This window comes from Periophthalmus magnuspinnatus, chromosome 23, assembly GCF_009829125.3.
Source record: "Periophthalmus magnuspinnatus isolate fPerMag1 chromosome 23, fPerMag1.2.pri, whole genome shotgun sequence".
NCBI lineage: Eukaryota > Metazoa > Chordata > Actinopteri > Gobiiformes > Gobiidae > Periophthalmus > Periophthalmus magnuspinnatus.
This window is the reverse complement of record NC_047148.1, coordinates 6114395-6129400: the sequence shown is the minus strand read 5'-3', so window position 1 is coordinate 6129400 and position 15006 is coordinate 6114395. Positions and strand designations below refer to the sequence as shown.

Genomic DNA, 15006 nt, shown 5'->3' with positions numbered 1-15006 from the left:
ATAGATTGTGATCATAATTTAGGCAGGATTGCCACAAATATAGGCCAGAAGAATGAATACCATAAAGAAAGTGACTCTTTCCTTTGAGTTTATGGCAAATAACATAGACCTGCTGAATTAGATCAAATAACCCATTAAAAATAAATTCAAATAAATTTAGCAACTCCCCAAAGGCATTCAGCTGACTGTTGGTCAAGCACGCTTCTATGCTGACCTCTTGTGGCAAAAAGTGAAAACTGCACCAAAATTGAAACCTTTCATAACAGCAGCATGACTGAAAGTAAGCCCAAACAAGGATTTTCATAAGAATTATTATCTACCAGTAAAACGTAAATTCACAAATGTTGAATCTGATTATTTCTATTAGTGACAATTAAAGCTTGCTAAATTTTAGCAAAAATCTGCCTTTTAACATGAATTTTAACTGTCACCTTTTGTATTATGTATTATACAATACAATACAATTCTATTGCAGAACACACATTCCACTATTATTATTACAACAATGTAGTCAAACAGATGAAGAATATTTTATTGAAAAACAAACTTTACATATTATGCATTACAAATTACCAAGACACAAGGAGGTTAAATGTGAAAGAATAAGGCACAGTGCTGAAGGTGTATGCCACATGATTTATAGGATTTCCATACAGCAAAACAGAAATGACAAACGGAACAGTCAATAGAATAGAAAAGTAATATTTTAAAATACAGCTAGCTTGCAAAAACAATTTTGACACATTTATGAATTTAAAAACAAAACTAGAAAAATCAATGAAAAGTCATTCACAAACACGCTCCTTTGGCATTTCATTTCTTTACAATCATGAGTAATACCTTTGAAAAATAAACTATTACATTCAAAGATTTCTTCTGTAACTGACACCTAGTGACTACATACTTAAGAGACAGAAAGGATGAAAAGAAAAGATAAAACCTTGGCTAAACCTATGCGCTTGAATACTTCAGTGAAAACTGACAAATGACTGACCCTAGGGCCAACATTTCTTTGGATAGGCTTATAGTAGCTCCTCACTCACTTAAGTGAAATGATAGATTCACATTACAAGATTGGTAGGCAGTTTGTATCAAGTAGACTACAGAAACTTGTTTTTGCAATAAATGCTAACTGCCACTAGAGGGAAATGATGCCATGAATGAAAATCAAGTTTTAAAATGTACAAAATCTAAAATATTATATGAACATGGTAACATTGCTTCACTTCTCTTCACATGTTCATTCATCATTTGAAGCATAACAAATTCAGTCAACAAATCTACACATGTAAAGAAGAAATATTGTCCAACCCACTACTAATAGTAAAGGCTGGTTGTATCTAGGGATGCACGATTTTGGGAAAAAATCAAATTGAGATTGTGATTAGATTTGCAATATATTTTTAAAAAGCAGGATTCTGTTCAGAGTGCACACATTATAAACAACTCCAGAAGCATTCACATCTGAGAGAAGACTGAAATTTGAACTCATAAACTAATACAAGAATCCCATGCATTTCTAATTGCGATTTAGATTAGATTGTGATTAATTGTGCAGTCCTAGGTGCATCCATATACTATACATACTTAAATGAACTGTTAAGACACATTATTTGTTATCGTATCCCACCAACCTCCATCTCATATAAACTGACCTATCCCTGATATTTTTCCCTCCCCAAATAATTGTATGCAAAAAAAACATTGTGTTTTAAAACAAAGTTGAAATTCCATATTGTCAGCTTCATAGATGGCTTATGGCATGTTGTGAATCTTTATTTGTATTGTCTTATATAGGTGCGGGGACTTGCTGATGCCCTGGTCCAGGCTGGGAGAACTTCTGAGAGTGCCAGCGTGTCTCTTTGTAAACAAACCAAGCGTTACCAGCCCACACAAACATGTTCAGGAACCCAAACACCTGCAAAACAAAACAATGACATTTGTTACATACAGATATTAAATAAACAATAGATTGCTGTGATGGAAAAGTTTATGGTTATGCTTAAATAGAAACACTTTTTGCATATAGCTTTCCTTTTGGTGTCTATTTTGATTGTATGATTGATTGTAAGACTTTAAATGCCTAAGAATTAACTAAATAGTCACAATGGCATCATTTAATATAGTGCTTATATACACTGAGCTGACATCAAGTAACCACACAGGTATTCACACACAGGCAAGTGTCTTGCCCAAGCTATAACGTCTTCAGTAAGAGGCTCCTGTTGTTTATTCTTTTGATTTACTCTGGGAAAAGAACAAATCTGTCCACTGGGTTAACACAATTGCTTTCAGATGCAGTGTTTAAAGAAAATATTTTTATTCATGTGTCATGACAATGACTCACAATGCCTGAAGTTTATGCATTTTTATTTTATTGTTGCTGTATCAACTAAACTAAACTAGAAATAGTGGGACAAGAAACAGGCTCTTGGAAATGGACACTAGTTTACATACTTGTGCCATGATAGAGTTAAAACATAAATATATATATAAACAAAATGTATCACAATATTAAAGAGACAATTTGCCATAACAAATTGTCTCATAAAAAGTCAAAAGTTTGAACATACCTTTTTATGTTTTTTTTCATGCTTATTTACATTATGGATCCTCATTGATGGCATAAGAACTATGAATAAATACATGAAATGTAGTGGGCAAAAAACGTGGAATAACACCCTTTGGTTTGGTCACAGCTTTGCACACTCTTGGCATTCCACAAATTAACCCTGACAAAGCAGAACTGTGAAGTGAAAACAATTTCTGGAGAATTCATCTTGAAGCTCATTCAGAGAAGGCCTGTGCTTTGCTGCGCTGTCGACAAAGCAAAGAGAGGCTCCAACAAGAAATCTGAGTAAATGCTAAATAGCTTAAATAAATGCATATCTATTATACAAAAAATCTTTGCTACATAATTCCATACATTTTGCCTCATATATTTGTATACAGAATGTAGAAAGTAGTAAATCTAAAGAAAAAAAAACATTGAATGGTATGCCCAAACTTTTGATTGGTGGTGTACATCATGATAGTCATGATACTCTCATTTGGATTTAAAAAGCAATTACTCCCCTATTGTTATGTCCTTACCACAGAAAAGTTGAGGCTTCGGAGGTTGGCGAACTCAGTGACAGAGCAAGTGACGTTGTTCCCTTTGCATAGAGCCAGAGTGTTGTTGATGCCATTTGAGTTTGTGGCGTCTTTCACGTTCTGCAGGCCTTTAGCCCAGGCAGAAGAACACACCAACCACAGAAAGACCAGGATCGCAGTCAGCAAAAAGTCCTGCAGGTCAGAAGCACATGGCAAGTTTACAAACAGCAAATGTCTATACAATCAAATGCAAAGAGTATAGTAATTATTGTTAAGTGTTTTGTTTTGTGTTGTGGTTCAGTCACATTTTCTTGGCTTGTGTTTTAGTGGCACTAAACAAAAAATTCAGTCTTATTACAAAAAACTCAATATTCAGTAGAAATTTCTATCTTGCCAAAAAATGTATTTAAAATAAACATCTGTACCATTGCCAAATCGCCTAATTTTCAGTCATACATGAGTATGGGTTATTCTGACTGCCTCCTCTCTATAGTTTTAAAATACGTGTGCAACTTACAAAAATGGGTCCAAAGTCAGAGTCCTTGTAGACGTGCATGTATCCCAGATAGACCAGCAGGGCGGCCATACTGTACAGGAAACAAACAACACCAGTCCCAACAAAGAACTCAGAGGCAGAGGCTGAGTCCCCCACCAAGTATGTGGCTGCCACAGAGTGGTTACAAATACTGGTGTTTGAGGGAACCAAGGGGATCTGGGATAACCTGCAAAAAAGACAAAGAAATCAGAACATTCGGTTATTATAGATAATAATTTTTAAAGATAATCCATGTGACTTTTCTGGGGGAGGGCTGGTCACCTGCATGTTTCCAAGAGATATTATTGCTTTGTCTTTGCTGTTCCCCTGTATGGCATTAAACATATCTATCTCAGTTGGCATCCATGCCCTACTTCCAGGACTTGTGAGGCTGCTGAACCACCACCCTCCTTTGGACATTGGATATGCCTACAGATGGTCTGGCACTGACACTGGTAACTCTATTAAGACTGTAGATAAATCATCCACTGCACCCATATCTAATCCATGTGCATCAAAAACGTTGCACAATTTAACCAAAAAATCAGGACTGCTGGATGTCTGGTGGCATGTTAGCCCAACCACAAAGTATTATACGTTTTACCGTCATCCTCATTGTTCATAGTTAAGACTGGACAACTGTGTGTGTGTGTGTGTGGGGGGGGGGGGGGGGGGGGGGTGGGTGGGTGTGTGTGGGTGTGTGTGTATATATATATATATATATATATATATATATATATATATATATATATATATATATATATATATATATATATATATATATATACTTTTTTTCTCCAAAACATCATTGCATGCTGTTCAGGTATGCCATATCGAACCAGTTGTTTTATCTTACTAGATCTAAAGATCAATTTGTGCTTAAACATTCCAAGGACATTAATGTGGAGATTTAATATCATTACTGCAAAATGACACATTTAACTAGTTCTTGCAGAAAAAAAAAATATATTTTTTTGGGATGATAATAAAAATATCTCTATTTCTCCCTCTGTGGTTTTGTATACTGTCAAAGTCACTGTACATGGATATATTATTTCATATTCCAGAAAAGAACGCTACAGTCATACAGACACGGCCTTAAAAAATATGTCTGTTACTTGGAACAAAACCATAAACTCCTGCCATTTAAAGTTTAAAAGCAAAATCAAGCAAAGTTAAATTCAATGAACTAAAGTTAAATAAAAAAAAAAAAAATCAAATTAAAGATTGATCTATCAACATGATTAAGACAAATTATACAGATATTTATTCCTGTTATTTATTCCTCAGAAGAAATTACAAATCCTGATGTCGATATTTATTTAAGAAGCATTAATCTTCCTGAAACTAGAAGAGGATGTATCAACATGTAGAAAATGAAAAAGTCCTAGCTTGGATGAATTTCCCATTGAGTTCTAGAAGAAATTTTGTTCTGAGATCAAATCAATGGATGCCCGGGCAATGAAGGAGTGACTTTGAACATACGGGCTGTGCATCTATCTCTCTTTTACTGAAGAAAGGAAAAGATCCTCTAGACTGTGCCTCCTTTAGACCTATAAGCCTGCTTAATGTAAATGATAAAATGATTTGCACATAGACTGGAAAAGCTTCTTCTTAAACTTATACACCAAGACTAGGCAGGATTTGTGAATTCATGATGTGACTCTGATAATGTGAGGTGTGCCCTCAATGTTATTAATCAACTGAATAATCAATTTTGTTGCTTGATGCAGACAAAGCACTCGATTGGTTAGAGAGGACGTTTCTTTTTTCTTTATTGAAGAAGTTTTGTTTGGGATTTAATTTTTTCAATGCAATCAAGTCATTATATTCACAGTCAACTGATGGACTGCTTTCTAATAGGTTTCTAGTTCAACAAAGACAAAGATGGTCCCTTTCATCCCTATTATTTTTATTGTTAATTGAGCTGCTAAACCAAAAATAAGCTCCAACATTGAAATAAATGCAATTCCAGTAGGTGATAAAACCCATACAATTTGTTTGTTTGCCGATGATATTCTTTTGTATTTATCAAATCCGAGTAAATGTCTGCCATCAGACTTAACCTCTATTAATGAGTTTAGTTTTTTTTTTTTTTTAGGATACAAAATTAATCTTCGTAAATCAATTGTTTTGCCTTTTAATATGCCTCCTGCGGAATTGACAAATTTCCTATTTCAAGTTACTAAAAGGGCTCTCAGCTGACTCAAATGATCTATTTGATGCTAATTATATACCCCTAATTGACAAAAACAAAAAAAAACAAAAAACAAAAAAAAAACAAAAAAAAAACACTTACCCAAATGATCAACATTGTCAACATCTTTTTTAAGGTCATTAGAATGCATGTTCTCCCTAAAATAAATTATCTGTTCCAAAATCTACAATGTTAGTTCTCAACAAACTTCTTTAAAAAACTGAAAACCAATATTTCACATTACATTTGGAAGGTACGCTCACCAAACCGAAACATTAGGTCACCAATGGGTTCCTACAAAGAGAAGAATCTAATTGGGTTGAACTGGAATCCTTTACATGTAGTCCTGTTAGACTGGAGGTGAAACAGTGAAATTAACATGGAAAAGTTGAGTTAAAACTATATGCTATACAATACATGCTTGGTGTAGCACGATTTATAGAGATATATAAACATGAATATTCCATCAGTTTTACAGTGGGGCAAAAAAGTATTTAGTCAGCCACCAATTGTGCAGGTTCAACCTCTTAAAAAGATGAGAGAGGGATGAAATTTTCATCATCATAGGTACACTTCAATTATGAGAGACAGAATGGGGTAGGATTTTTAATGAACTAAAGTAATTAGTAAATTCCTCAGTAAAATAAGTATTTGGTCACTTACAAAAAAGCAAGATTTTTGGCTCTCACAGACCTGTAGCTTCTTTAAGAGGCTCCTCTGTCCTCCACTCGTTACCTGTATTAATGGCACCTGTTTGAACTCATTATCAGTATAAAAGACACCTGTCCACAACCTCAAACAGTCAGACTCCAAACTCCACTATGGCCCAGACCAAAGAGCTGTCAAAGGACACCAGAAACAAAATTGTAAACCTGCACCAGGCTGGGAAGTCTGAATCTGCAATATGTAAGCAGCTGGGTGTGAAGAAATCAACTGTGGGAGTAATTATTAGAAAATGGAAAACATATAAGACCACTGATAATCTCCCTTGATCTGGGACCCACGCAAGATCTCACCCCGTGGGGTGACACAAGAACTGTGAGCAAAAATCCCACAACCACACGGGATGACCTAGTGAATGACCTGCAGAGAGCTGAGACCAAAGTAACAAAGGCTACCATCAGTAACACACTACGCCACCAGGGACTCAAATCCTGCAGTGCCAGACGTGTCCCCCTGCTTAAGCCAGTATAGAGAGTATTTGGATGATCCAGAAGAGGATTTGGAGAATGTCATATGGTCAGATGAAACCAAAACAGAACTTTTTGGTAAAAACTCAACTTGTTGTGTTTGGATGCTGAGTTGCATCCAAAGAACACCATACCCACAGTGAAGCATGAGGGTGGAAACATCATGCTTTGGGGGTGTTTTTCTGCAAAGGGACCAGAACATTTGATCCGTGTAAAGGAAAGAATGAATGGGGTCGTGTATCATGACATTTTGAGTGAAAATCCTTCCATCAGCAAGAGCATTGAAGATGAAATGTGGCTGCGTCAGCCTGACAATGATCCAAAACACAATGCCCGGGCAATGAAGGAGTGGCTTTGTAAGAAGCATTTCCAGGTCCTGGAGTGGCCTAGCCAGTCTCCAGATCTCAAACTCATAGAAAATCTTTGGAGGAAGCTGAAAGTCCATGTTGCCCAGCGACAGCCCCAAAAGATCACTGCTCTATGCTATGACACCCCATTGTGCCTTAAGGAAATGTTTCCCGCCAGCTCTGTGTTATAAATGTAAAAAAAATATATAAGATACTTAAGGTAATTAATGGTACAAAGGTTCATTTGTTCTTGGGAGAAACATGCTATTTAACAGATTACTGGAAAAAAGTTTGCCATGTCACCATTATTGTATCTGTTAAATCTTTGTCCTGAAAAATTGTTTCCTAGTGTCACCCAGTTTGTGTTAATGATCATTATGTCTTATGTCAAGAAAATGTGTTCTCTTAAAGTAGGCAAACTCACATGAACCCACAATGGACTCAGTTATCATGAGCCACTCCCCTGGAAAAACTAACCTATGAACTAAATGGCAAACAAGATATGTTTCATCTATACACACCTATTTAAATATGTGACATATGCACTTTTTATTTTTTATTTATCTTTTGTTTTTGTGTACACGCATATACATATATGGGAGCATACACATGTATGTATATTTGTGCTTGTGTGCACGTTTATTTACTTTCATGTTTTATTATTGTTTGTTTTTTCTTCTTTTTTTATCTAGCATCTGTTACGTTTAGGGGTGTCGGGGTTTTGGTGAGAGTGGAAGGGGGTTGTGGGAATGGGGTAGGGCAAATGTGGCATTTGTACACCTTTGGCATTATTATGTGACCATAAGCCCACAAATACAATAAATATTGAACAAAAAATGTCAATTATTAGATTATTAGAGATAACTGTAATTCCCCGATAATTATCTATTTATTCTACCAATAGAATTGGATTTGCAGTAATTGCACTTACCAACAGATGTGTGACATATTGTGCATTATTATATCCCCTGCACATAAACGATCCATAAATGATTTGGTACTCACCTAAATGGGTAGTGAAAGTTAGCGCTAAGAGTCTCGTTCTTCCCATCTCCACATAAGAGGGTGATGATATTGGTCCCTGAGAAACCTCCAACGCTCCCAAAAGCAAATATGGCTGTGAGCTGTTTGGACAGACAAGAGAAGCGGAGGAAGATGGAGAGAGATGTTAGCTTTATAAGGCAGTAAAACACACAAAGGGAGTAACAGTATTTGAGATCATATTTCAGTGTAGAAGTTTAGGGGTTCAATTTAAAACTTTTGTGATTCTGTTGAAATTCCCCTTCAGATATGTAGGTCAGCAAACATTTGAAAGCACAGAAAACTTGACTCCGAGAACAAAGCTGGCAACAAATACCATAACGTCAGCAGAAGAGACCCCCAGAGGCCCAACTAAATACACTCATTTTCTCCTCTAAAAGCTTTGGAGGTGCATAAGATTCAATGTTGCTTTTGAGTAAAATTGAGAATTTAGCGAAAATGTTTGGAGAAAAAAACAATTTCTCAATTTTCTTATGATGTATTAACAGTGTACATACAAATCTGTTCTTAGTTTAGCAGTTCATATGTTAGTCTTATCTCAAATATTTATGCTCCTGACCTGGACGGGTACACTGTGAAGGAATTCTGTTTGTAAACCTTTACAAGCGTTGATAGTTGATATTTTTACTCTTAGCTGTTGCTAGTATTTTTTAGCCTTAACATCGAGTGAAAACATACATTTTCTGCAGGCCAGATTCTTGTTTGAGACAATTTGAGCATTCCTTGAGCCTCTGATATAGATCATGGGACTTCTTCAAAGACGTGGAAGAAAATCTGCTTTCAAGCTGGATTGTTGTTACAGTAGAAGTTGGTTAAACTAAATATAGTCCATGACTCTTGGAATGGCCTGCCAAGTAAAGCAAAATACGTGTACAATCTATGAGCAAATATGTGTGCTTGATATTGGAAGACATTCAGTTGAATAAACTAAATATTTTTGTCTCTGATATTTCCTTTTCCATAAATCATTTTCAAAGGTTGACCCTGACAAGTTGACAAGGAATTATGGTCTGTGGTATAACAAAATCATAAACATGAATGCCTTTTAATCCTCAAACTAATCAATCACATTTTTTCATTTGATTGTCTTAATAATAATAATAATAAAAATAAAAAAAAACACAAAAAAAACCCAAACAAAAAACAAAACAAAAACAAAGGTGGGTTTCAATGTTAATTTCCTTAACATACACAATATGACTTTTACCATTGCCATTCAAACTTCTTCCTCTATTACTCTGAACTCTGCTCCAAACCACATGCTTTTACTAGAGGACTGGCTATCGACCTCTCAATTAAAAAGACCCTACCGTATCATTGAAAATTAGAAATGAATCTCAGTCTTGATTTAAGTGTGATTAATTACACTGCACTGCCCCAAGAAGAACTGCACTGACGAGGATGCACACTCCTCCTCCATGTTTAGTTCTGCATGGCGACATCGTCTTTCACACATTCTTGTCTGAGTCTCATGTCTGCCCATCATCACATGCTCTGCCTAAGCCTCCCACATCACCAGTCTATTTTTCTCTTCTGGGGCTATTTTAGGTCATCATTTTCATAATTATTCAACTGCATCTTGTGACAGGGTGATTTTAAACTTCTACTCATACAGTTTGTCTTTCCTCAGCCTGGGTCACACCAAAAACAACATAGCATTTGAGCTCCTTAAATCTTGACGCTTCAGCATTACCACAGTTAGCATATAGCACTAAAAAGGCTTACTATGGCAGGAGGTTAGCCGTTAACCGGACGCCACAAAAGCCACAGTAACTCGCACAGCTCCAGGCTTCTTCCAGATGTTAGGCCAGATGTGACTTCCTGTTCTTTCTTTTATGTTTCAGTAATCACTATGTGGTGCAAGTTTATACTAGGAAATACCCTGGTTACAGTACATCATGTAAATAATTCACCTACTCACCCATTCAACTTTTATCATCTATTTCTGAAATCTCGAGCCCGCTTATGGCTAATATAATATGGTTGATTTCACACCAGCTGGCTGAAGCACCTGGCTGCTCTTGTGCCCCAATGGTAGGGCATATGGGCAAAAAGAAAAAAAAAATCAATATTTTGTTCTACTTTTGAAAAAAATACTTTTTCAATTCATTATTTTTATTTTTTTTTCTTAATAAAAACACTTAAATGTGTCTTTTTTAATGGAATACTGGCTTTTGTAGACACAGCAATACATACATATTCAACTAAAATAGATCTCTTGTGCTTTTAAGTCTGTACCTACAATTACTTTTTGTTTTTTGCTTACCATTACCTTACCACAATTCACTTACCATTCAAGTTAAGTGTCAGACTGTGAAACTGACAGGAAAAGAAGGTTTCAAACGTTTGGGTGTGTGTCAGATGTGTCTCTAGGACAGGGTCAAACACATTTTCAACAAGGGCCACATTTTAAACGGTCACTCTCAAAGGGCCACATCTAATGTAAATAAACTACTTTTTTTTAACTTGTTCATTAACCGTCTCTGTGTTTATTTCTTATTCAAGTTACAAATATTACATATACATTTTCATAGATGTAAAAATATGGCTGTATAACTGTATCTCCTGATAAACTGACATTTTAAGACAGTCAAACCTTTTAATTTATCTTGTTGTGGGCCACATAAAATGACATGGGGGGCCACATTTAGCCCGAGGGCCTTGAGTTTGACACATGTGCTCTAGGAGATTGTCACGATTCCAATGCAATTATAGCACATTATAAGATTACTGTGAATAATTCTATCAAACATAGCCTAAAATACAGACAAAAAGCCTAAAGAAACAGCACACCATGGTTAAACAATGTATGTAAAATTATAGACAACAAAGAAGTTGCCTCTACTGTAATAGGTATATTGTATTAATTAATCCATCAAAGTCCTACAATGTTTCCCCTTCTTTTTGTCTTACGCCCATCATCACTAAAATGTCCTCAGTAGGAGAGATGATGACAGACCAGTGCCTCTTGTTGAGATAAATGGATATAATGTTTGGCTGATATATCCGGCTGATATTTGCACTTTGTATCGGCTATTGGCCTTCAAGCTCCAGCACAGGCAGATAATTTGTTTTGACCAACCTGCCGCTGAGTACATACAAAGTTTTATTTTAACACTTTAATGCAATAAGATAACTGCAACTACACAGCTCTATAAAGGGTGTGGGGTTAAAAAAGGGTTGTTGTGAGTTTGTGGTAAATTTACTTAACATAATTTGGGGAAAATAATCCATATCGGCCTAAAAATATCCCCAGAGTTTAAGCCATTCAGGCAATTGGGCCGATGAAAAAAACCCAAAAACAAAATATATTGACAACCATTGAAACTGTTATTCTAATGTGGTCCTAAATTTGGGCTAAATAATATTGACAACTTACTATAAATTAGGGATGAGACAAAATCTCATACCACATACCCACCAAATCTTGCAAAACAAAATTGTCATAAGACTGTACACAAATGCTGAAATGATCTTGTGAGTTTTTCCCAACTGTTTTTACATTTGGATTGGATGGAAAAAAATTAAGTTAAGTACTGGCGAGAAGCTGTAATCCCAAAAAGCAGTGTTACAAATGTCAGCAGGAATATTAAATAAAGTAGATCAAAAAGGGCAAAGCCAAAATTGGGACCTGGATTGCAGAATTCATTTAGTGTATAATGTCAAAATGTCATCTTGTTTCGTTCTCGTACATCCAATCTCGTGTCTCGCTTTGTGTTGTGGAACGTGTATCTCGTCACGCCCCAACTGTAAATGTATACAACTCGCTCGTTTACATTTTTTAATCTAGGCACTCCTTTGAGCATTGTGGGTGTCTGCTGAGGTCAGTGAGTCCAGCTAAACAGTGGCTTAAACCCGAATGACCACAGACAGGATGTGTCCATTTACTGCTCCTGTCCATACTTTTAAATCAACAACTCTACATCCTCTCCTCTCAGGTTACATAAACAAACTTTATCTTGTTCACTTGATAAACGGAGGAAACCTTTAAAATCTAAGGCCTGACGGTACATACCAGCTCATCTTTTCTGTTTACTACTGACAGCAGATCCTATCACTGAAGATATGTATCACCTGTGGTGTTTATGAGGTCTGGAATATAAGTGTTAAGTAATTCTCATGTTCATTTTGAGAAGTGCAAGCATTAGATCACAGATTAAATATAGTTACAGTAGATACTAAAACCATATCAAGTAATAGGACTATAATAGGATGGAAAAAGTCCAAGGGCCTATGCTTTGGCTTTGAAGTCTTTATACAAAATTACTCACAAATGCAGTTAATATTTTTGTATCTGATATGCTTTTTTGTCTGAGAAGTGGGGAGGGATATGTTCCAGTTTGTTGCTGTAATGAAACACAGAAAGCACACCTTAAAGAGCCTATACTATGTTATTTTCTGATCTATGTTATAACGATTTTTCCTCATAACAAACAATATCAGGACTTATGTTTTGTTTCATTCACACATGTTTAACGCACAAACCCTGCATATTTAGGCTGAGTTCTTCTCTCAAACAGAAAACACTCTGTTCCACCTTGTGATGCCCATGTGGTGACACAGGAAGTGCTCCATTGTGTTTTAAAACTCCACACACCTTCACTAGAATCATTTGGATAATTTCAGCCCTGGAATTGCCAATCTCTACTGAATAAAACGGAAAAAAGTAGCTGTTAACTTGAAAACTGTCACTGCAAGACATCGCAAAGTGGAACAAAACACAACTCCAGGTATGTTTTTGAGTAGGTAACAAAATTATAACATGGCTTAAAGCTCACAACAATCCATTTTGTGTAATATAAGACCTTTAACTATCAACTAGTGCTGTCCTGATACTAAAATTTCAAACTTGATTTAGAAAGTAAGGAAGACTTGATCCCCAAAAATGATTTCGACACGTGATAATAAATAAATAAATAAATAAATATATCACCATGTGGCCTTGTATCTGTGTAATCCTTCAATTGTCCAAGTAGGTTCCATAATAGTCCATGGGCGTCTTACTATGTGGTCTATGTCGTCTTATCCTTGTTCTGATACAGCACAAGATCATTCTAAAGCTATTCACAAAAGGTTCATTTCTGTCCTGTGAATGTGACTTTTTTAGTATCGATACCTGCTCAAATGAGTATCTAGTTTTGATACTAGTAGTAACATGAAATAGTTGCTGATTTTTTATTCTTCTGACAACACTACTATCAACTGCACAGTGTTGTTTTTTTTTGCAGAAGCACCAACTCATCCCGTATCACTGGTCTTCAAGTCCAACTCCCAAGTCGAAGTTCATTTGATCACATCTTGAGTCTTAAGTCATCAAAATAGTGACTCAAATCTTACTGAAGTCCAGGTCATGATTCATCTTTAAACTACTTTACTAGTAACTGAGCAAAGCTTTAGATTGTCATGTGTCCATCTGTCAGATCCAGGAAAAAAGATGAGTGGATCTCTGAATTAAAAATACATGAGCAATCAAACTCCTCCATAAACGTGTCACTCACCACAAGTAAACAAACCAGAAAGAATGCTGTTGATCAGGGTTGGATTAGGCAAAAGGTTCAGCCATTCACACAGACACACACAGTCTTGTTCCTAAGTCAGATGACCGGGTTTTTAGCACGCCTCTGAGTCCATTGTAAGAAACACAGCTGAAGAAAACTGCATTACGCACGGTGACCCAGATATAACCAGCATAAATGATTACTGGACTGTTGTATGAGTAATATGTCATGTTATGTAAATATATGTAGGCTATGAGTAACCAACATGTTACACGGTTATTCGAGGGTAAATAATTGTTGAGGAAAGATTTAATGTCTAACCATGTCCTCTCAAGGGCAGGCCAGTGTGAAGCTGTCCAAAACGTTTTACATGCACATTCAAGATCTATTTTAAAGTCTATGGTTTCCAGATATCATTTTCAATTTAGCTCCATAGCAAACTTGATATTGTAAGCACAAGGGCTCCAGGCAAAGTGCTCTCCCAAATGTATAATGCGGCTATATATGCTTCAAATAAGTCAAGAAAGTTATGGTATTTGGTATAAACTATTCACATATTACGCACGCTTTACGCACAATATTAATATGTCCTGGTGGTGGTTGGCTTTTTGCACTGTTAGCCTAATTATTAGTTATTTCACTCCTATGCAAAAAGGGACAGCCAAGAGCCGCGCCTCCTTCTGCTGTTGGTGATACAATTAAAATGAGAAAATAACTTACCCATTCCACAACTTTGACAAAACCTAAAGGTTCCTTCAATGGCGATAAATTTAGTCTAAATCCAGTCATCATGATTAAACCAGTGAGTTCAGCTCTTTATCCCGTTGGTGTACTGTGAATCTTGGTCCAACTGAGGAAAAGTGGGAGTTGTTTAAAACAGTGACGTGGGCGACTTTCCACACTGTAAAAAATAGTTAACGCTTTCCATTTGACGGGGTACAGAAATCAAAGTGCCATACCACTTTTATACGGAATAATAAATGCAATGTTTGTAGAAAAACCATAAGCCACAAATATTGTTACAGCGTCTAACTGTTCTTTACTGTTCGTGCGCAATAACGCGAGGCTGGTTTTACGCGGCATGTAGTCGAATTACTTCTACAAC

General features: G+C 36.0%; 1 protein-coding gene across 1 annotated transcript; it reads right to left on the bottom strand.

The window, feature by feature from the left end:
* Nucleotides 1–514: 514 nt before the first annotated feature.
* On the bottom strand, nt 515–14789 carry sypl1 (synaptophysin-like 1). The gene is made up of 5 exons (XM_033989474.2): nt 14622–14789; nt 8368–8486; nt 3611–3815; nt 3094–3285; nt 515–1918 (listed from the first exon to the last, which is right to left on the bottom strand). Exons 1-5 carry the CDS (start codon nt 14691–14693, stop codon nt 1790–1792), a joined length of 717 nt encoding a protein of 238 aa, XP_033845365.1. The 5' UTR covers nt 14694–14789; the 3' UTR covers nt 515–1789.
* Between the last annotated feature and the right edge of the window lie 217 nt (nt 14790–15006).